The 24,342-nt window shown below is 45.8% G+C and overlaps 1 protein-coding gene across 1 annotated transcript in view; it reads left to right on the top strand.

The window, feature by feature from the left end:
• LOC139405207 (eukaryotic translation initiation factor 3 subunit H) overlaps positions 1-24,342 on the top strand; it is a 102,416-nt gene that overhangs the window by 45,411 nt on the left and 32,663 nt on the right. The window contains exon 3 of the mRNA XM_071147636.1: positions 7,089-7,256. Within this exon, the coding sequence (XP_071003737.1) occupies positions 7,089-7,256 (168 nt within the window). The remainder of the gene's footprint in view (positions 1-7,088; positions 7,257-24,342) is intronic.

Below are 24,342 nucleotides of genomic sequence, written 5' to 3'. Positions count from 1 at the left end.
CATGGTAGGAACCGTAGGGACATAGAAGGGTGGGGGGGTGTAGGAGGCCCTTGCTTTTGGGCCCTTGCAGACAGACACACAACACAATCACCAAAGCAAATGGGATATCAACAGTGAACTCATTCCCCATCTCCCCCCATCTCCCCCGACTGACTGATTGATAGCAGAACCAACTGGTCTAAAGAAATGACTGAAGAATTGTTCAGATGCGCCCCAAATGGCAGACTATTCCCTCCCTCTCTTTTTTATAGGGGTACTACTTTTGTTTAAAACTAGTGCACTATATAGGGTTCCATAGGGCCCTGGTCTATAGTAGTGCACTATATAGGGTTCCATAGGGCCCTGGTCTATAGTAGTGCACTATATAGGGTTCCATAGGGCCCTGGTCTATAGTAGTGCACTATATAGGGTTCCATAGGGCCCTGGTCTATAGTAGTGCACTATATAGGGTTCCATAGGGCCCTGGTCTATAGTAGTGCACTATATAGGGTTCCATAGGGCCCTGGTCTATAGTAGTGCACTATATAGGGTTCCATAGGGCCCTGGTCTATAGTAGTGTACTATATAGGGTTCCATAGGGCCCTGGTCTATAGTAGTGCACTATATAGGGAATAGGGCCCTGGTCTATAGTAGTGCACTATATAGGGTTCCATAGGGCCCTGGTCTATAGTAGTGCACTATATAGGGTTCCATAGGGCCCTGGTCTATAGTAGTGCACTATATAGGGTTCCATAGGACCCTGGTCTATAGTAGTGCACTATATAGGGTTCCATAGGGCCCTGGTCTATAGTAGTGCACTATATAGGGTTCCATAGGGCCCTGGTCTATAGTAGTGCACTATATAGGGTTCCATAGGACCCTGGTCTATAGTAGTGCACTATATAGGGTTCCATAGGGCCCTGGTCTATAGTAGTGCACTATATAGGGTTCCATAGGGCCCTGGTCTATAGTAGTGCACTATATAGGGTTCCATAGGGCCCTGGTCTATAGTAGTGCACTATATAGGGTTCCATAGGGCCCTGGTCTATAGTAGTGCACTATATAGGGTTCCATAGGGCCCTGGTCTATAGTAGTGCACTATATAGGGTTCCATAGGGCCCTGGTCTATAGTAGTGCACTATATAGGGTTCCATAGGGCCCTGGTCTATAGTAGTGCACTATATAGGGTTCCATAGGACTCTGGTCTATAGTAGTGCACTATATATGGTTCCATAGGGCCCTGGTCTATAGTAGTGCACTATATAGGGTTCCATAGGGCCCTGGTCTATAGTAGTGCACTATATAGGGTTCCATAGGGCCCTGGTCTATAGTAGTGCACTATATAGGCTTCCATAGGGCCCTGGTCTATAGTAGTGCACTATATAGGGAATAGGGCCCTGGTCTATAGTAGTGCACTATATAGGGAATAGGGCCCTGGTCTATAGTAGTGCACTATATAGGGTTCCATAGGGCCCTGGTCTATAGTAGTGCACTATATAGGGAATAGGGCCCTGGTCTATAGTAGTGCACTATATAGGGAATAGGGCCCTGGTCTATAGTAGTGCACTATATAGGGAATAGGGCCCTGGTCTATAGTAGTGCACTATATAGGGAATAGGGCCCTGGTCTATAGTAGTGCACTATATAGGGAATAGGGCCCTGGTCTATAGTAGTGCACTATATAGGGAATAGGGCCCTGGTCTATAGTAGTGCACTATATAGGGAATAGGGCCCTGGTCTATAGTAGTGCACTATATAGGGAATAGGGCCCTGGTCTATAGTAGTGCACTATATAGGGTTCCATAGGGCCCTGGTCTATAGTAGTGCACTATATAGGGAATAGGGCCCTGGTCTATAGTAGTGCACTATATAGGGTTCCATAGGGCCCTGGTCTATAGTAGTGCGCTATATAGGGTTCCATAGGGCCCTGGTCTATAGTAGTGCGCTATATAGGGTTCCATAGGGCCCTGGTCTATAGTAGTGCGCTATATAGGGTTCCATAGGGCCCTGGTCTATAGTAGTGCGCTATATAGGGTTCCATAGGGCCCTGGTCTATAGTAGTGCACTATATAGGGAATAGGGCCCTGGTCTATAGTAGTGCACTATATAGGGAATAGGGCCCTGGTCTAAAGTAGTGCACTATATAGGGTTCCATAGGGCCCTGGTCTATAGTAGTGCACTATATAGGGTTCCATAGGGCCCTGGTCTATAGTAGTGCGCTATATAGGGTTCCATAGGGCCCTGGTCTATAGTAGTGCGCTATATAGGGTTCCATAGGGCCCTGGTCTATAGTAGTGCGCTATATAGGGTTCCATAGGGCCCTGGTCTATAGTAGTGCGCTATATAGGGTTCCATAGGGCCCTGGTCTATAGTAGTGCACTATATAGGGTTCCATAGGGCCCTGGTCTATAGTAGTGCGCTATATAGGGTTCCATAGGGCCCTGGTCTATAGTAGTGCCCTATATAGGGTTCCATAGGGCCCTGGTCTATAGTAGTGCACTATATAGGGTTCCATAGGGCCCTGGTCTATAGTAGTGCACTATATAGGGAATAGGGCCCTGGTCTATAGTAGTGCACTATATAGGGTTCCATAGGGCCCTGGTCTATAGTAGTGCACTATATAGGGTTCCATAGGGCCCTGGTCTATAGTAGTGCACTATATAGGGTTCCATAGGGCCCTGGTCTATAGTAGTGCGCTATATAGGGTTCCATAGGGCCCTGGTCTATAGTAGTGCACTATATAGGGTTCCATAGGGCCCTGGTCTATAGTAGTGCCCTATATATGGTTCCATAGGGCCCTGGTCTATAGTAGTGCGCTATATAGGGTTCCATAGGGCCCTGGTCTATAGTAGTGCGCTATATAGGGTTCCATAGGGCCCTGGTCTATAGTAGTGCGCTATATAGGGTTCCATAGGGCCCTGGTCTATAGTAGTGCACTATATAGGGTTCCATAGGGCCCTTGTCTATAGTAGTAAGCTATATAGGGTTCCATAGGGCCCTGGTCTATAGTAGTGTACTATATAGGGTTCCATAGGGCCCTGGTCTATAGTAGTGCGCTATATAGGGTTCCATAGGGCCCTGGTCTATAGTAGTGTACTATATAGGGTTCCATAGGGCCCTGGTCTATAGTAGTGCGCTATATAGGGTTCCATAGGGCCCTGGTCTATAGTAGTGTACTATATAGGGTTCCATAGGGCCCTGGTCTATAGTAGTGCACTATATAGGGTTCCATAGGGCCCTGGTCTATAGTAGTGCGCTATATAGGGTTCCATAGGGCCCTGGTCTATAGTAGTGCACTATATAGGGAATAGGGCCCTGGTCTATAGTAGTGTACTATATAGGGTTCCATAGGGCCCTGGTCTATAGTAGTGCGCTATATAGGGTTCCATAGGGCCCTGGTCTATAGTAGTGCACTATATAGGGAATAGGGCCCTGGTCTATAGTAGTGTACTATATAGGGTTCCATAGGGCCCTGGTCTATAGTAGTGCACTATATAGGGAATAGGGCCCTGGTCTATAGTAGTGTACTATATAGGGTTCCATAGGGCCCTGGTCTATAGTAGTGCACTATATAGGGAATAGGGCCCTGGTCTATAGTAGTGTACTATATAGGGTTCCATAGGGCCCTGGTCTATAGTAGTGCACTATATAGGGAATAGGGCCCTGGTCTATAGTAGTGCACTATATAGGGAATAGGGCCCTGGTCTAAGTAGTGCACTACGTAGGGAATAGGGCCCTGGTCTAAAGTAGTGCTCTATATAGGGAATAGGGCCCTGGTCTATAGTAGTGCTCTATATAGGGAAGTAGTGCACTATATAGCGAATAGTGCACTATATAGCCCTGGTCTAAAGTAGTGCACTATATAGGGAATAGGGCCCTGGTCTATAGTTGTGCACTATATAGGGAATAGTGCTCTGGTCTAAAGTAGTGCACTATATAGGGAATAGGGCCCTGGTCTAAAGTAGTGCACTATATAGGGAATAGGGCCCTGGTCTAAAGTAGTGCACTACGTAGGGAATAGGGCCCTGGTCTAAAGTAGTGCTCTATATAGGGAATAGGGCCCTGGTCTAAAGTAGTGCACTATGTAGGGAATAGGGCCCTGGTCTAAAGTCGTGCACTATGTAGGGAATAGGGCCCTGGTCTAAAGTAGTGCACTATATAGGGAATAGGGCCCTGGTCTAAAGTAGTGCACTATATAGGGAATAGGGCCCTGGTCTAAAGTAGTGCACTATATAGGGAATAGGGCTCTGGTCTAAAGTAGTATACTATATAGGGAATAGGGCCCTGGTCTAAAGTAGTGCACTATATAGGGAATAGGGTGTTGTTTTGGGGACGTGTGCTAGGAGAGGAGAGGTGAATGTGGCTGGGTCACATTGTCTCCGTGATTTATATAATAGAATTGGCTTTTCTCTGGGATAAGGAAGCTTCTAGACCACAGTATTATATCTCTGGTTGGATTGGAGTGTGTGTGTGTGTTGTGGTTCAGAGATGTGCAGTACGAGGATCATTTCAAGCCGGGAAACAGACAGCACCTGGAAACCGACCGGACTCTGAGCTTCAGCTAGAGTGACGGTCCTTGACCTGCACCCTATTCCCTATATAGTACACTACTGTTAACACTAGCCCCGTGGACGGAATAGGGGACGATTTGGAACGTGTCTCGTACACTACTGTTAACACTAGCCCTGTGGACGGAATAGGGGACGAGTCTCGTACACTACTGTTAACACTAGCCCTGTGGGCTGAATAGGGGACGACTTGGAACGTGTCTCGTACACTACTGTTAACACTAGCCCTGTGGACGGAATAGGGGACGATTTGGAACGTGTCTCGTACACTACTGTTAACACTAGCCCTGTGGACGGAATAGGGGACGACTTGGAACGTGTCTCGTACACTACTGTTAACACTAGCCCTGTGGACGGAATAGGGGACGATTTGGAACGTGTCTCGTACACTACTGTTAACACTAGCCCTGTGGACGGAATAGGGGACGATTTGGAACGTGTCTCGTACACTACTGTTAACACTAGCCCTGTGGACGGAATAGGGGACGATTTGGAACGTGTCTCGTACACTACTGTTAACACTAGCCCTGTGGACGGAATAGGGGACGATTTGGAACGTGTCTCGTACACTACTGTTAACACTAGCCCTGTGGACGGAATAGGGGACGATTTGGAATGTCTCTCGTACACTACTGTTAACACTAGCCCCGTGGACGGAATAGGGGACGATTTGGAACGTCTCTCGTACACTACTGTTAACACTAGCCCTGTGGACGGAATAGGGGACGAGTCTCGTACACTACTGTTAACACTAGCCCTGTGGACGGAATAGGGGACGATTTGGGACGTGTGTCTCGTTGATATGTGACTCACTTCATACTTGGATTTTTCTCTCACCGATTCTCTTCCACTTGTTTCGTTCTCGTGTGTTCAGCAGAAATTGTGACCTACTTACCAAACGTGAGAGAAATCTACATTAAGATGCATTGGAGAGGATAGCGACAGTTAGTTTAGAAACATGTTTATTTGTTCTGAAAGAGTGTTTGAGTCCAGAAGTACGAGTCTGCCTGAACAATGTTTATAAAAGACTGTAGACTGTGTTTCACTAGTGTACACAGCCTGATGTTAGTGTACACAGCCTGATGTTAGTGTACACAGCCTGATGTTAGCGTACACAGCCTGATGTTAGCGTACACAACCTGATGTTAGCGTGCACAACCTGATGTTAGCGTGCACAGCCTGATGTTAGCGTGCACAGCCTGATGTTAGCGTGCACAGCCTGATGTTAGCGTGCACAGCCTGATGTTAGCGTACACAGCCTGATGTTAGCGTACACATCCTGATGTTAGCGTACACATCCTGATGTTAGCGTACACATCCTGATGTTAGGGTACACAGCCTGATGTTAGGGTACACAGCCTGATGTTAGGGTACACAGCCTGATGTTAGGGTACACAGCCTGATGTTAGGGTACACAGCCTGATGTTAGGGTACACAGCCTGATGTTAGGGTACACAGCCTGATGTTAGGGTACACAGCCTGATGTTAGAGTACACTTAGGGTACACAACCTGATGTTAGTGTACACATCCTGATGTTAGGGTGCACAGCCTGATGTTAGGGTACACAGCCTGATGTTAGGGTACACAGCCTGATGTTAGGGTACACAGCCTGATGTTAGGGTACACAGCCTGATGTTAGGGTACACAGCTTGATGTTAGTGTACACAGCCTGATTTTAGGGTACACAGCCTGATGTTAGGGTACACAGCCTGATGTTAGGGTACACAGCCTGATGTTAGGGTACACTTAGGGTACACAACCTGATGTTCGTGTACACAGCCTGATGTTAGGGTGCACAGCCTGATGTTAGGGTGTACAGCCTGATGTTAGGGTACACAGCCTGATGTTAGTGTACACAGCCTGATGTTAGGGTGCACGGATGAATCAATTTCTCTCCATCTCTCTCTCTCTCTCTCTCTGTTACTTAATAGCCAGACTGGTGTGTGTCTGACTCTGACTGCGTCCTGTGATTGACTGGGATGGTACACACACACACAAACAGTCACACTCGGAGTGATGTGTAAATGTGCTGTCTGTCCTCGTTAACCTCCCGGTGCTGTCTGTCTCCGGTCTTCCTCTACTCTATTCTGTCTGTCAGTGGGAGGCCAGGGGAGGAATATGGCTGATTCCCCAGCAGAGAGGGAGATGGTTGATTCCCCAGCAGAGAGGGAGATGGTTGATTCAGTCTGCTGTCATGTATTTATAACCTACCTGATGAATGGAAAAAGTAAAAGTCTCCTCCTCCCTCTGCCTGTCCTCTCTCCTCCTTCCTTCCTTCCCTCTCTCTCTCTACCTCTCCTTCTCTCCTCCCCCACCCTCTCTCCTCCCCCACCCTCTCTCCTCCCTCTCTCCTTCTCCCCCCCACCCTCTCTCCTCCCCCTCCCCCACCCTCTCTCCTCCCCCTCTCCCCACCTCTCCTTCTCCCCCCACCCTCTCTCCCCCCCCACCCTCTCTCCTCCCCCCCACCCTCTCTCTCCCCTCTCTCTCTCCTCCCCCTCTCCCCCCCCCCCTCTCTCTCTCCTCCCCCTCTCCCCCTCTAGTCCAGTATCAGATGGAGATGATGCGGTCTCTTCGTCATGTCAACATTGACCATCTTCATGTGGGCTGGTACCAGTCAACCTATTATGGATCATTTGTCAGCCGGGCCCTGCTGGACTCTCAGTTCAGTTACCAGCACGCCATCGAGGAGTCTGTCGTGCTCATCTACGGTAAGTCATCCGTCTGACACACACACACACACACCTGACAAGGCTGCTAAGGTGTGAGCCATGCTCACCTACAGTAAGTGGAGATTGGATGGAAACTAAAGTTATATAGCTGACACACACCTCACATATCCACCCTGACACGATACTACTGTCTTTGCTGTTAAGGTGCTGCTAGGTGGTAGTGCTGCTAGGTGGTAATGATACTACTGTCTCTGCTGTTAAGGTGCTGCTAGGTGGTAGTGATACTCCTGTCTCTGCTGTTAAGGTGCTGCTAGGTGGTAGTGATACTCCTGTCTCTGTTGTTAAGGTGCTGCTAGGTGGTAGTGATGCTACTGTCTCTGCTGTTAAGGTGCTGCTAGGTGGTAGTGATGCTACTGTCTCTGCTGTTAAGGTGCTGCTAGGTGGTAGTGATACTCCTGTCTCTGCTGTTAAGGTGCTGCTAGGTGGTAGTGATACTCCTGTCTCTGCTGTTAAGGTGCTGCTAGGTGATAGTGATACTCCTGTCTCTGCTGTTAAGGTGCTGCTAGGTGGTAGTGATACTCCTGTCTCTGTTGTTAAGGTGCTGCTAGGTGGTAGTGATACTCCTGTCTCTGTTGTTAAGGTGCTGCTAGGTGGTAGTGATACTCCTGTCTCTGCTGTTAAGGTGCTGCTAGGTGGTAGTGCTGCTAGGTGGTAGTGATACTCCTGTCTCTGCTGTTAAGGTGCTGCTAGGTGGTAGTGATACTCCTGTCTCTGCTGTTAAGGTGCTGCTAGGTGGTAGTGCTGCTAGGTGGTAGTGATGCTACTGTCTCTGCTGTTAAGGTGCTGCTAGGTGGTAGTGATACTCCTGTCTCTGCTGTTAAGGTGCTGCTAGGTGGTAGTGATGCTACTGTCTCTGCTGTTAAGGTGCTGCTAGGTGGTAGTGATACTCCTGTCTCTGTTGTTAAGGTGCTGCTAGGTGGTAGTGATACTCCTGTCTCTGCTGTTAAGGTGCTGCTAGGTGGTAGTGATACTCCTGTCTCTGCTGTTAAGGTGCTGCTAGGTGGTAGTGATACTCCTGTCTCTGCTGTTAAGGTGCTGCTAGGTGATAGTCTTCGAGGCTAGTAGTGAGAAGATAAAACACCTTTTGCACATGATGGTAGTTGATTTTCTATGTTGGGTGACAACAGGGACGACAGATCTAACCCGGCGCTGACAGGAGCTGGACACAACCGCTGTAGACGGAGAACAGAAACATTCATGTTGTTTGTTTGTAATAAATGTGTGTGGGTGTTTTAATGATGAGAACAGAGAGTGACGTGTCCAGATGATGTCCTCTCTAAATGGGATCAGGGTTTAGTAATATGCTCAAGCTTTCATTGGTACAAAAAAAACAACTTTTAGACTGAACTGTTTTTTGACAGGGTTTCTCAGCCCTGGGGCGGCAGGTAGCCTAGTGGTTAGAGTATAGAGGAGGCAGGGTAGCCTAGTGGTTAGAGTGTAGAGGCGGCAGGGTAGCCTAGTGGTTAGAGTATAGAGGAGGCAGGGTAGCTTAGTGGTTAGAGTGTAGAGGCGGCAGGTAGCCTAGTGGTTAGAGTGTAGAGGCGGCAGGGTAGCCTAGTGGTTAGAGTGTAGAGGTGGCAGGGTAGCCTAGTGGTTAGAGTGTAGAGGTGGCAGGGTAGCCTAGTGGTTAGAGTATAGAGGAGGCAGGGTAGCCTAGTGGTTAGAGTGTAGAGGAGGTAGGGTAGCCTAGTGGTTAGAGTGTAGAGGTGGCAGGTAGTCTAGTGGTTAGAGTGTAGAGGTGGCAGGGTAGCCTAGTGGTTAGAGTGTAGAGGAGGCAGGGTAGCCTAGTGGTTAGAGTGTAGAGGAGGCAGGGTAGCCTAGTGGTTAGAGTGTAGAGGAGGTAGGGTAGCCTAGTGGTTAGAGTGTAGAGGCGGCAGGGTAGCCTAGTGGTTAGAGTGTAGAGGTGGCAGGTAGTCTAGTGGTTAGTGTAGAGGAGGCAGGGTAGCCTAGTGGTTAGAGTGTAGAGGCGGCAGGGTAGCCTAGTGGTTAGAGTGTAGAGGAGGCAGGGTAGCCTAGTGGTTAGAGTGTAGAGGAGGCAGGGTAGCCTAGTGGTTAGAGTGTAGAGGCGGCAGGGTAGCCTAGTGGTTAGAGTGTAGAGGCGGCAGGGTAGCCTAGTGGTTAGAGTGTAGAGGCGGCAGGGTAGCCTAGTGGTTAGAGTGTAGAGGCGGCAGGGTAGCCTAGTGGTTAGAGTGTAGAGGAGGCAGGGTAGCCTAGTGGTTAGAGTGTAGAGACGGCAGGGTAGCCTAGTGGTTAGAGTGTAGAGGAGGCAGGGTAGCCTAGTGGTTAGAGTGTAGAGGAGGCAGGTTAGAGTGTAGAGGTGGCAGGGTAGCCTAGTGGTTAGAGTGTAGGGGTGGCAGGGTAGCCTAGTGTTTAGAGTGTAGGGGTGGCAGGGTAGCCTAGTGTTTAGAGTGTAGAGGCGGCAGGGTATCCTAGTGGTTAGAGTGTAGAGGCGGCAGGGTAGCCTAGTGGTTATAGCGTTGGACTAGTAACCGGAAGGTTGCAAGTTCAAACCCTCGAGCTGACAAGGTACAAATCTGTCGTTCTGCCCCCTGAACAGGCAGTTAACCCACTGTTCCTAGACCAGTTAACCCACTGTTCCTAGACCAGTTAACCCACTGTTCCTAGACCAGTTAACCCACTGTTCCTAGACCAGTTAACCCACTGTTCCTAGACCAGTTAACCCACTGTTCCTAGACCAGTTAACCCACTGTTCCTAGGCCGTCATTGAAAATAAGAATTTATCTTAACTGAAGGTTAAATAAAAGTGTAATGTCACCTAAAAGTGCCTTCTGAAAGTATTCACACCCCCTTTTTACCCCTTTCCACATTTTGTTGTTACAAAGTCAGATTTAAAATGTATTTAATTGTGTTTGTGTGTTTTTTTTGTGTCAATGATCCTCATAAAATATTTCTGTCAGATTTGGAAGATGGATCACTCCAGTGTAATGTACAACAATACATTACATGATTTCCACTGTCTCTCTCTATAGCCAAGATCTAGTCTGATTTTCAGAACACACAGGAGCAGATTCCCCTTATCTCTCTCTCTCTCTTTTTTTACCCAGTGAAGGTCACATGCAGTTTGGCCACGGTGTGTTTTACAGATGTGATTCTATCTATTCATCTCCCAACTCCTGTGTATATTTGGCTTTGTGTTTTAGGTTATTGGAAGGTGAATTCATCTCACCAGTTGTCTGTTAGAAAGCAGACTGAGACAGGTTCTCCTCTAGGGTGTTGCCTGTGTTTTAGGAAGGTGAATTCATCTCACCAGTGTCTGTTGGAAAGCAGACTGAGCCAAGTTCTCCTCTAGGGTGTTGTCTGTGTTTTAGGAAGGTGAATTCATCTCACCAGTGTCTGTTGGAAAGCAGACTGAGCCAGGTTCTCCTCTAGGATGTTGCCTGTGTTTTAGGTTATTGGAAGGGGAATTCATCTCACCAGTGTCTGTTGGAAAGCAGACTGAGACAGGTTCTCCTCTAGGATGTTGAAGGTGAATTCATCTCAGCAGTGTCTGTTAGAAAGCAGACTGAGCCAGGTTCTCCTCTAGGACGTTGCCTGTGTTTTAGGAAGGTGAATTCGTCTCACCAGTGTCTGTTAGAAAGCAGACTGAGCCAGGTTCTCCTCTAGGGTGTTGACTGAGCCAGGTTCTCCTCTAGGGTGTTGACTGAGACAGGTTCTCCTCTAGGGTGTTGACTGAGACAGGTTCTCCTCTAGGGTGTTGACTGAGACAGGTTCTCCTCTAGGGTGTTGACTGAGACAGGTTCTCCTCTAGGGTGTTGACTGAGACAGGTTCTCCTCTAGGGTGTTGTCTGTGTTTTAGGTTATTGGAAGGTGAATTCATCTCACCAGTTGTCTGTTAGAAAGCAGACTGAGCCAGGTTCTCCTCTAGGATGTTGCCGGTGCTTTAGGTTCATTTACGGCTCCTTTTACCCTAAACCCCCCCCAGTCCCGACATACTCTACTGGCGGACCGGAGCCAGGTCAATACGGACCGCAAGGCCCGAAGAAAGTTTAAAAAAAGATACAGTAGCAGTCGAAAGTTTGGACACACCTACTCATTCAAAGGTTTTTCTTTATTTTTTACTATTTTCTACATTTTAGAATAATAGTGAAGACATCAAAACTATGAAATAGCACTTATGGAATCATGTAACGAGAGAAAAAGTGTTCAACAAATCAAAAGTATATTTTAGATTTGAGATTCTTCAAAGTAGCTTTGCACACGCTTGACATTCTCTCAACCAGCTTCACCTGGAATTATTTTCCAACAGTCTTGAAGGAGTTCCTACATATGCTGAGCACTTGTTGGCTGCTTTTCCTTCACTATGTGGTCCAACTCATCCCAAACCTTCTCAGTTGGGTTGAGGTCGGGTGATTGTGGAGGCCAGGTCATCTGATGCAGCACTCCATCACTCTCCTTCTTGGTCAAATAGCCCTTACACAGCATGGAGGTGTGTTGGGTCATTGTCCTCTTTGAAAAACAAATGATAGTCCCACAAAATGCAAACCAGATGGGATGGCGTATCACTTCAGAATGAGGTGGTAGCCATGCTGGTGAAGTGACACAGACTGTGTCACCAGCGAAGCACCCCCACACCATCACACCTCCTCCTCCATGCTTCACGGTGGAAATCACACATGCAGAGATCATCCATTCACCTACTCTGCATCACACAAAGATACGGAGGTTGGAACCAAGATATCTCAAATTTGAACTCATCAGACCGAAGGACAGATTTCCACCGGTCTAATGTCCATTTCTCGTGTTTCTTGCCCCAAGCAAGTCTCTTCTTATTATTGGTGTCCTTTAAAAAAAAAATGTTTAACTAGTCAGTTAAGAACAAATTCTAATTTTACAATGCCGGCCTAACCCGGACAGCGCTGGGCCAATTGTGCGCAGCCCCATGGGATTCCCGACCAACGGCCTGTTGTGACAAAGCCCAAGATCAAACCACCGAGATGCAGTGGTTTAGACCACCGTGCCACTCGGGAACCCACAAAATAGTTGTTTTGTTGTTGTTGCAGCATTTAGACCACCGTGCCACTCGGGAACCCACAAAATAGGCCGCTACCGAAGGGGACTGGGGGTGTCCGGTGAACCGGGACTTCCCAAAATTCTCTGCGCCCCGGCGTAGGTGGGGGTTTAATGTCTGCGCGGCATCACCGGCGCTTCGGCGATGCAGTGGTTTAGACCACCGTGCCACTCGGGAACCCACAAAATAGTTGTTTTGTTGTTGTTGCAGCATTTAGACCATGAAGGCCTGATTTCACACAGTCTCCTCTGAACAGTTGATGTTGAGATGTGGCTGTTACTGGAACTCTGTGAAGCATTTATTTGGGCTGCAATCTGAGGTGCAGGTAACTCTAATGAACTCATCCTCTGCAGCAGAGGTAACTCTGGGCGGTCCTCATGAGAGCCAGTTTCATCATAGAGTTTGAAGGTTTATGCGACTGCACTTGAAGAAACTTTCAAAGTTGTTGACATTTTCCAGATTGACTGAACTTCATGTCTGAAAGTAATGATGGACTGTCATTTCTCTTTGCGTATTTGAGCTGTTCTTGCCCTAATATGGACTTGGTCTGTTACCAAATAGGGCTATCTTCTGTATATCACTCCTACCTTGTCACAACACAACTGATTGGCTCAAACACTTTAAGAAGGAAAGAAAGTGCACAAATGAACTTTTAACAAGGCACACCTGTTAATTGAAATGCATTCCAGGTGACTACCTCATGAAGCTGGTTGAGAGAATGCCAAGAGTGTGCAAAGCTGCCAAAGGGTTGCTACTTTGAAGAATCTCAAATATAAAAAATATAGTTTTGCAGCAAAATGTGTAGAAAACATCATTCATCTTTGACATTAAGGGTTATTGTTGGAAGGCCAATGACGACAACAACAACAAAAATCGACATTTTTATCTATTTTAAAATCAAGAGGGTACCTTAACAAAATGTGTAAAAAGTCAGAAACGGATGTGATATATATATACTATACTATATAATACTTCCTGAGGGACATAAATGAGGTTTGATGATTGATCACATGACCCAGGCCATGTCCTCTGCTGCCTCTGTCAGTAGCTGTGTTTCAGGAAGTCTTCATGGTGGTGTGAATATGAGAACGACTTGAGCATCTTGGTTCTGTTATAATCTCCACCCGGCACAGCCAGAAGAGGACTGGTCCACCCCTCATAGCCTGGTTCCTCTCTAGGTTTATAATCTCCACCCCTCATAGCCTGGTTCCTCTCTAGGTTTATAATCTCCACCTGGCACAGCCAGAAGAGGACTGGCCACCCCTCATAGCCTGGTTCCTCTATAGGTTTATAATCTCCACCCCTCATAGCCTGGTTCCTCTCTAGGTTTATAATCTCCACCTGGCACAGCCAGAAGAGGACTGGCCACCCCTCATAGCCTGGTTCCTCTCTGGGTTTATAATCTCCACCTGGCACAGCCAGAAGAGGACTGGCCACCCCTCATAGCCTGGTTCCTCTCTAGGTTTCTTCCTAGGTTTTGGCCTTTCTAGGGAGTTTTTCCTAGCCACCGTGCTTCTACACCTGCATTGCTTGCTGTTTGGGGGTTTTAGGCTGGGTTTCTGTACAGCACTTTGAGATAACAGCTGATATAAGAAGGGCTTTATAAATACATTTGATTGATTTGGTTGGTGACATCCTCATGATATTGCTCTGACAGGTCTTCCTCCATTAGTCCCCTGTCCTCAAGACATCTTCAGGGTGACCTCTGTCCCAAATGGTTACCTTATTCCCTATATAGTAGTGCACTACTCTTTTTGTTACCAAGCGCTCTGTGGGGACATGCTCCTCAGTTGAACACGTGAACGTGACAGGAGAGTCTGATGTTCCCTGACTATGTGTCAGGAAGACCAGCCGTTTATAACTCACTCAGTCTTCTGCATGTTTAATGAGGGACCACTGTTAATCCGTTGGCAATCAATAATGAAGTGAATACCTAGGATTCATTCAAAATGGCACCCTATTCCCTATATAGGGCTCTCTGGTCAAAAGTAGTGTGCTATATAGGGTATAGGGTGCCATGGGTATAGGGTGCCATCTATATAGGGTGCCATCTATATAGGGAATAGGGTGCCATCTATATAGGGAATAGGGTGCCATCTATATAGGGAATAGGGTGCCATCTGTATAGGGTGCCATCTGTATAGGGTGCCATCTGTATAGGGTGCCATCTATATAAGGTATAGGGTGCCATCTGTATAGGGTGCCATCTTTCGGTACTTCTGTCAAATGCATCTCATATCATATAAGGAATGAGAGGACGGAGCCTAGTAATTTGTCTGAATGTTCTCTAGGGGGCAGTAGTGAGCTATAGCCAGGTTACTTGTGCAAGCTAGAAGAGAGAGTTCCCACAGCTTCTTCAAACTAAAACATCATAACTCCAGTTGACAGAACTGGTTCCGGACTCCAACCCAGGGGAATACTTTGCTTACAGAGCAGACGAGGGTCCGGCCCACCGAAACAACGAAGGTTTAGCTATTTTCACACACACACGCGACATTTGCATTGTAATGTTGTCGTTTATTCTACTAAATTAGAATTGTTTTTGAGTGACAATGACAATGAACAGATATACAGTACGACATTCATCAAGTCAAACCTTACTGTGAAATGCTGAATACAACAGGTACCTTACCGTGAAATGCTGAATGCAACAGGTACCTTACCGTGAAATGCTGACTACAACAGGTACCTTACCGTGAAATGCTGACTACAACAGGTACCTTACCGTGAAATGCTGAATACAGCAGGTGTAGTAGACCTTACAGTGAAATGCTGAATACAACAGGTGTAGTAGACCTTACAGTGAAATACTGAATACAATAGGTGTAGTAGACCTTACAGTGAAATGCTGAATACAACAGGTGTAGTAGACCTTACTGTTAAATGCTGAATACAACAGGTGTAGTAGACCTCACAGTAGAAATGCTGAATACAACAGGTGTAGTAGACCTCACAGTAGAAATGCTGAATACAACAGGTGTAGTAGACCTTACTGTTAAATGCTGAATACAACAGGTGTAGTAGACCTTACTGTTAAATGCTGAATACAACAGGTGTAGTAGACCTTACTGTTAAATGCTGAATACAACAGGTGTAGTAGACCTTACTGTTAAATGCTGAATACAACAGGTGTAGTAGACCTTACTGTTAAATGCTGAATACAACAGGTACCTTACTGTTAAATGCTTACTTACAAGCCCTTAACCAATAATGCAGTAGTAATAATAATAATGCAATAGAGTTAAGAAAATATATACTAAATAAACGGAAGTGAAAATAATGAAATAAAATCAAAAAGTAACACATAACAATTACATAACAGGTGTTTAGTCCCAGGGTCCTTAGCTTAGTGATGAGCTTTGTGGGCACCACTGTGCTTCTACACCTGCATTGCTTGCTGTTTGGGGTTTTAGGCTGAGTTTCTGTACAGCACTTTGAGATATCAGCTGATGTACGAAGGGCTATATAAATACATTTGATTTGGTGTTGAACGCTGAGCTGTAGTCAATGAACAGCGTTCTCACATAAGTGTTCCTGTTTGTTCAGGTGGGGGAAAGGGGCCAGTGTGGAGAGGCGATTGAGACTTGCGTCACCTTGTAGATTTGTTGTATGCGAATTGGAGTCTGGAGTTTCCAGCATGCTGGAGTTTGTGAGCCACGACCTTTTCAAAGCCCTTCACGGCTACCGACGCGACTGCTACGTTGTGCTTGTCATTTAGTGTCACGAGAATTGTCAATCCCATTGATGATAATAATCACTATAGCTTTGACCAATTGACCAAAGGCCCTGGTTAATAGAGGAACTAGACAAAGTCCCAGTCTGCATTAGATCAATACTTTATATCAGAGAGTTTTTATCACACACACACACACACACACACACACACACACAAACTCACATCAGTAGAAACTCCACCTCTCTTTAGGTGGGCTGTATTTTTCCACAATACTAAGACATAGTTTCTCATTATCTTCTGCAAGCCTAGCCAGTTCAGTTGGCCTTGAATGCCTCAACTATACCCAGCTCATATTGAGAAATAGTAACACAATGGCCTATTGAATTATGACTCCAACACATTTCATACACAATATATATGGTTTCAGGGTGGAATACTTTAGTCATTACTTTAAACATATAAATTCCATTATCATTTAGGCAGGCGACCTTCGCTTTCTTGTGCACAGGGACTATGGTGGTCTGTTTTGAAACATGTTGGTATTGCAGACTCAGTCAGGGAGAGGTTGAAAATGTCAGTGAAGACACTTGCCAGTTGGTTCGCACATGCTTTGAGACCACGTCCTGGTAATCCGTCTGGCCCCTATGGCTTTGTGAATGTTGACCTGTTTAATAAGGTCTTGCTACGGAGAGCGTGATCACACAGTCATCCGGAACAGCTGGTGCTCTCATGCATGCTTCAATGTTGCTTGCCTCGAAGCTAGCATAAAAGGCATTTAGCTCGTCTGATAGGCGTGCGTCACATGTTAGCGTTTATAATATGATTACACAACCCAAAAGTAATGTGAAATACACTCATAACTTAACAGAAACATACTGTATGTAGACTGCTTCATGTTTGTCTGTGCTTGCTAGCAGTAGCCAAATAGCCAGCCGGCAGCCCTGGGCAGAGCATTACACCCTGGGAAGTGAAATGTACTCTGGGAATTGTTGTATTCTGTGTAAATTCCATTGTATTTCTATGGCGTGTAGACTACATGTCCTCCGTCGCGACTTCCCCTAAAGGCCCATCTGCTAGCCGCAGCCCGCTAGCTATCTAGAGCATATCGGACTGTTAACTGAAGAGGTCCATCAGCCAATTTCTTGGGCTACAATAACTATTTTGCCAATTGGCCTGGACCTTTTTACTGCCGACACGGAGCCCTGCCAATCCATCACGACTGGTCTGCCGACGTAACCGTCCAAGGGGGGCTACAACAGACTCTCCCGTTGCAACGTCCCCCTTAGGCCCTTCTGCTAGTCTGCAAGCCCCGGCCCGCTAGCTGTCTGAATAGCCATGTCTCCAGCCCGCCTAGCTACCCACTGGTCCCAATGATCACTCGGCTACGCATGCCTCTCCCAAATGTCAATATGCCTTGTCCACTGCTGTCTTTGTTAGTGATTATTGCCTTATTTCACCGTAGAGCCTCCAGCCCTGCTCAATATGCCTTGTCCATTGCTGTTTTGGTTAGTGATTTGTCTTATTTCACTGTAGAGCCTCCATCCCTGCTCAATATGCCTTAGCTGGCCCTTTAGTTTCACTGTAGAGCCTCCAGCCCTGCTCAATATGCCTTAGCTGGCCCTTTAGTTTCACTGTAGAGCCTCCAGCCCTGCTCAATATGCCTTAGCTGGCCCTTTAGTTTCACTGTAGAGCCTCCAGCCCTGCTCAATATGCCTTAGCTGGCCCTTTAGTTTCACTGTAGAGCCTCCAGCCCTGCTCAATATGCCTTAGCTGGCCCTTTAGTTTCACTGTAGAGCCTCCAGCCCTGCTCAATATGCCTTAGCTGGCCCTTTTGTTTCACTGTAGAGCCTCCAGCCCTGCTCAATATGCCTTAGCTGGCCCTTTAGTTTCACTGTAGAGCCTCCAGCCCTGCTCAATATGCCTTAGCTGGCCCTTTTGTTTCACTGTAGAGCCTCCAGCCCTGCTCAATATGCCTTAGCTAGCCCTTTTGTTTCACTGTAGAGCCTCCAGCCCTGCTCAATATGCCTTAGCTGGCGCTTTTGTTTCACCTCCCACACATGCGGTGACCTCACCTGGTTTAAATGATGTCTCTAGAGACAAAACCTCTCTCATCGTCACCTCATCACCTCTCTCAATGCCTAGGTTTACCTCTACTGTATTCACATCCTACCATCCCTTTGTCTGTACACTACGCCTTGAATCTATTCTTCCGTGCCCAGAAACCTGCTCCTTTCACTCTCTGTTCCGAAAGCACTAGACAAGTTTTTATAGCCTTTAGCCCGTACCCTTATCCTACTCCTCCTCTGTTCCTCTGGTGATGTGGAGGTTAATCCAGGCCCTGCAGCGCCTAGCTCCACTCTCATTCCCCAGGCGCTCTCATTTATTGACTTCTGTAACCGTAAAAGCATTGGTTTCATGCATGTTAACATTAGAAACCTCCTCCCTAAGTTTGTTTTATTCACTGCTTTAGCTCACTCTGCCAACCCGGATGTCCTAGCCGTGTCTGAATCCTGGTTTAGGAAGGCCAACAAAAATCCTGAGAATTCCATCCCCAACTATAACATTTTCCGACAAGATAGGGGGGCGGCGTTGTAATCTACTGCAGAGAGAGCCTGCAGAGTTCTGTCATATTCTCCAGGCCCAAACAATTCGAGCTTCTTCTAAAAATCCACCTTTCCAGAAACAAGTCTCTCTCCATTGCCGCTTGTTATAGACCCCCTCAGCCCCCAGCTGTGCCCTGGACACCATATGTGAATTGATTGCCCCCATCTATCTTCAGAGCTCGTACTGTTAGGTGACCCAAACTGGGGCATGCTTAACGCCTTCGGCCGTCCTACAATCTAAGCTTGATGCCCTCAATCTCACACAAAATATCAATGACTCTACCAGGTACAAACCCAAATCTGTAAACACGGGCACCTTCATAGATATCATCCTAACCAACGTGCCCTCTAAATACACCTCTGCTGTCTTCAACCAAGATCTCAGCGATCACTGCCTCATTGCCTGCATCCATAATGGGTCTGCGGTCAAACGACCACCCCTCATCACTGTCAAACGCTCCCTAAAACACTTCAGCGTGCAGGCCTTTCTAATCGACCTGGCCGGGGTATCCTGGAAGGATATTGACCTCATCCCGTCAGTAGTGGATGCCTGGTTATTCTTTAAGTGCTTTTCTCACCATCTTAAATCAGCACGCCCCATTCAAAAACAATGTGAACCAGGAACAGATATAGCCATTGGTTCACTCCAGACCTGACTGCCCTTGACCAGTACAAAAACATCCTGTGGCGTTCTGCGTTAGCATCGAATAGCTCCCGCGATATGCAACTTTTCAGGGAAATTAGAAACCAATATCCACAGGCAGTTAGGAAAGCGAAGGCTAGCTTTTTCAAACAGAAATTTGCGTCCTGAACCACAAACTCCAAAAAGTTCTGGGACACTGTAAAGTCCATGGAGAATAAGAGCACCTCCTCCCTGCTGCCACTGCACTGAGACTGTTAAACACTGTCAGCACTGATAAATCCACAAAAATTGGATCATTTCAATGGCCATGCTTTCCACCTGGCTACCCCTACCCTGGTCAACAGCCCTGCACCCCCCACAGCAACTTGCCCCAAACTCCCCATTTCTCCTTCACCCAATTCCAGATAGCTGATGTTCTGAAAGAGTTGCAAAATCAGGACCCCTACAAATCAGCCGGGCTAGACAATCTGGACCCCTACAAATCAGCCGGGCTAGACAATCTGGACCCTCTAAAGTTATCTGCCGAAATTGTTGCAACCCCTATTACTAGCCTGTTCAACCTCTCTTTCGTATCGTCTGAGATCCCCAAAGGTTGGAAAGCTGCCGCGGTCATCCCCCTCTTCAAAGTGAGAGAAACTCTAGACCCAAACTGTTACAGACCTATATTTTTGGGGATCTGATACTATTTCTGATAGTCTTAACTCGCCACCACTAATGAGCTGTGAAGCTTCTCAAATAAATGTTTTCTTCACTTCAAACAGGACGTGAACCAAAGTCTGTTTTTACATCCAAGGAGAAAGGAACTATTGTCAATTTGGAAAAATATTTCCAGCTCTCTCCCTTAACCAATCGGATTGAAAGGGGGAGGGAAATGGTGGAAACGTCATAAAATAGCTGATTTACTTCTGATCTCCTTGCGCAAATAGCCTTTGGTTGTCTGTCGGTTGTCTGTCAGGAGCTCCACTGGCGCAGGAAACTCTGAGGTTCCAGAATATTTTATACAATGTTGCAAGTTAGCACCAGCTTCAGTCTGGACCAAGTTGATAGCTGATACAATGTTGCAAGTTAGCACCAGCTTCAGTCTGGACCAAGTTGATAGTCGATACAATGTTGCAAGTTAGCGCCAGCTTCAGTCTGGACCAAGTTGATAGTCGATACAATGTTGCAAGTTAGCACCAGCTTCAGTCTGGACCAAGTTGATAGTCGATACAATGTTGCAAGTTAGCACCAGCTTCAGTCTGGACCAAGTTGATAGTCGATACAATGTTGCAAGTTAGCACCAGCTTCAGTCTGGACCAAGTTGATAGTCGATACAATGTTTCACCTTCCTTGCAGACACGGCATGCGTAGCCAATGTAATTTATCAAGATATGTTCTACCTGCAGGCTGCAATGTTTTTATTTGTTGGCTTTATGTAGGCTATTTTTACATACACTATAAATATATAAAAGTATGTGGATACCACTTTTTAAATGAGTGGATTCAGCTATTTCAGCCTCGCCTGTTGCTGACAGGTGTGTAAAATCCCAGCACACATCCATGCGATCTCCATAGACAAACATTGGCAGTAGAATGGCCTTACTGAAGAGCTCAGTGACTTTCAACGTGGCAGCATCATAGGATACCGCCTTTCCAACAAGTCAGTCATATTTCTGCCCTGCTAGAGCAGCCCCCGGTCAACTGTAAGTGCTGTTATTGTGAAGTGGAATCGTCTAGGAGCAACAACGTCTCAGCTGCGAAGTGGTAGGCCACACAAGCTCACAGAACGGGACCGCTGATACACATACCGTGTAAAAACTTGTCTGTCCTCGGCTGCAACACTCACTTCTGAGTTCCAAACTGGAAGCAAAGTCGGCACGAATTGTTCGTCGGGAGCTTCGTGAAACGGGTTTCCATGGCAGAGCAGCCGCACACAAGCCTAAGATCACCATGCCCAATGCCAAGCGTTGGCTAGAGTGATGTTAAGTTTGCCGCCATATAAAACACATTCTCTGGAGTGATGAATCAAGCTTCTCCATCTGGTAGTCTGGCGAATCTAGGTTTGGCGGATTCCAACTGTAAACTTTGGTGGAGGAGGAATAATGGTCTGGGGCTGTTTTTCATGGTTTGGGTCCCTTAGTTCCAGTGAACGGAAATCTTAACGCTACAGCATAAAATGGCATTCAAGTTGATTCTGTGCTTCCAACTTTGTGGCAACAGTTTGGGGAAAGCCCTTTCCTGTTTCAGCATGACAATGCCCCCAGTGCACAAAGCGAGATCTATACAGAAATGGATTGTCAAGATCAGTGTAGAAGAACTTCACTGGCCTGCACAGAGCCCTGACCTCAACCCCATCGAACACCTTTGGGATGAATTGGAACGCAGACTATGAGCCAGGCCTAATCGCCCAACATCAGTGCTCAACCTCACTAATGCTGTTGTGGCTGAATGGAAGCAAGTCCACCATCTAGTGGAAAGCCTTTCCAGAAGAGTGGAGGCTGATATAGCAGCAATGTTCCTACATCTAGTGGAAAGCCTTCCCAGAAGAGTGGAGGCTGTTATAGCAGCAATGTTCCAACATCTAGTGGGAAACCTTCCCAGAAGAGTGGAGGCTGTTATAGCAGCAAAGAGAGGACCAACTCCATATTAATGCCCATGAATTTGGAATGAGATGTACATGGTGTTTCTCTCTAGATTCTATACACGGTGTTTCTCTCTAGATTCTATACACGGTGTTTCTCTCTAGATTCTATACATGGTGTTTCTCTCTAGATTCTATACATGGTGTTTCTCTCTAGATTCTATACATGGTGTTTCTCTCTAGATTCTATACATGGTGTTTCTCTCTAGATTCTATACATGGTGTTTCTCTCTAGATTCTATACATGGTGTTTCTCTCTAGATTCTATACATGGTGTTTCTCTCCTCTCTCTAGATTCTATACATGGTGTTTCTCTCTAGATTCTATACATGGTGTTTCTCTCTAGATTCTATACATGGTGTCTCTCTCCTCTCTCTAGATTATATACATGGTGTCTCTCTCTAGATTCTATACATGGTGTTTCTCTCCTCTCTAGATTCTATACACGGTGTTTCTCTCTAGATTCTATACATGGTGTTTCTCTCTAGATTCTATACATGGTGTTTCTCTCTAGATTCTATACATGGTGTTTCTCTCTAGATTCTATACATGGTGTTTCTCTCTAGATTCTATACATGGTGTTTCTCTCTAGATTCTATACATGGTGTTTCTCTCTAGATTCTATACATGGTGTTTCTCTCCTCTCTCTAGATTCTATACATGGTGTTTCTCTCTAGATTCTATACATGGTGTTTCTCTCTAGATTCTATACATGGTGTCTCTCTCCTCTCTCTAGATTATATACATGGTGTCTCTCTCTAGATTCTATACATGGTGTTTCTCTCCTCTCTAGATTCTATACACGGTGTTTCTCTCTAGGTTCTATACATGGTGTTTCTCTCTAGATTCTATACATGGTGTTTCTCTCTAGATTCTATACATGGTGTTTCTCTCTAGATTCTATACATGGTGTTTCTCTCTAGATTCTATACATGGTGTTTCTCTCTAGATTCTATACATGGTGTTTCTCTCTAGATTCTATACATGGTGTTTCTCTCTAGATTCTATACATGGTGTTTCTCTCCAGATTCTATACATGGTGTTTCTCTCCTCTCTAGATTCTATACATGGTGTTTCTCTCTAGATTCTATACATGGTGTTTCTCTCCAGATTCTATACATGGTGTTTCTCTCTAGATTCTATACATGGTGTTTCTCTCTAGATTCTATACATGGTGTTTCTCTCTAGATTCTATACATGGTGTTTCTCTCTAGATTCTATACATGGTGTTTCTCTCTAGATTCTATACATGGTGTTTCTCTCTAGATTCTATACACGGTGTTTCTCTCTAGATTCTATACACGGTGTTTCTCTCTAGATTCTATACATGGTGTTTCTCTCTAGATTCTATACATGGTGTTTCTCTCTAGATTCTATACATGGTGTTTCTCTCTAGATTCTATACATGGTGTTTCTCTCTAGATTCTATACATGGTGTTTCTCTCCTCTCTCTAGATTCTATACACGGTGTTTCTCTCTAGATTCTATACATGGTGTTTCTCTCTAGATTCTATACATGGTGTTTCTCTCTAGATTCTATACATGGTGTTTCTCTCTAGATTCTATACATGGTGTTTCTCTCTAGATTCTATACATGGTGTTTCTCTCCTCTCTCTAGATTCTATACACGGTGTTTCTCTCTAGATTCTATACACGGTGTTTCTCTCTAGATTCTATACACGGTGTTTCTCTCTAGATTCTATACATGGTGTTTCTCTCTAGATTCTATACATGGTGTTTCTCTCTAGATTCTATACACGGTGTTTCTCTCTTGATTCTATACACTGTGTTTCTCTCTAGATTCTATACACGGTGTTTCTCTCTAGATTCTATACATGGTGTTTTTCTCTAGATTCTATACATGGTGTTTCTCTCTAGATTCTATACACGGTGTTTCTCTCTAGATTCTATACACGGTGTTTCTCTCTAGATTCTATACACAGTGTTTCTCTCTAGATTCTATACACAGTGTTTCTCTCTAGATTCTATACACGGTGTTTCTCTCTAGATTCTATACATGGTGTTTCTCTCCTCTCTCTCGATTCTATACATGGCGTCTCTCTCCTCTCTCTAGATTCTATACATGGTGTTTCTCTCTAGATTCTATACATGGTGTTTCTCTCTAGATTCTATACATGGTGTTTCTCTCTAGATTCTATACATGGTGTTTCTCTCTAGATGCTATACATGGTGTTTCTCTCTAGATGCTATACACGGTGTTTCTCTCTAGATTCTATACACGGTGTTTCTCTCTCCTCTCTAGATTCTATACACGGTGTTTCTCTCTAGATTCTATACATGGTGTTTCTCTCTAGATGCTATACATGGTGTTTCTCTCTAGATGCTATACACGGTGTTTCTCTCTAGATTCTATACACAGTGTTTCTCTCTCCTCTCTAGATTCTATACACGGTGTTTCTCTCTAGATTCTATACATGGTGTTTCTCTCTAGATTCTATACATGGTGTTTCTCTCTAGATTCTATACATGGTGT

This window comes from Oncorhynchus clarkii, unplaced genomic scaffold (genome assembly GCF_045791955.1).
Source record: "Oncorhynchus clarkii lewisi isolate Uvic-CL-2024 unplaced genomic scaffold, UVic_Ocla_1.0 unplaced_contig_6320_pilon_pilon, whole genome shotgun sequence".
Lineage (NCBI taxonomy): Eukaryota > Metazoa > Chordata > Actinopteri > Salmoniformes > Salmonidae > Oncorhynchus > Oncorhynchus clarkii.
Note: the sequence above shows the minus strand (reverse complement) of the source record. Positions and strands in the feature narration are given on the sequence as shown.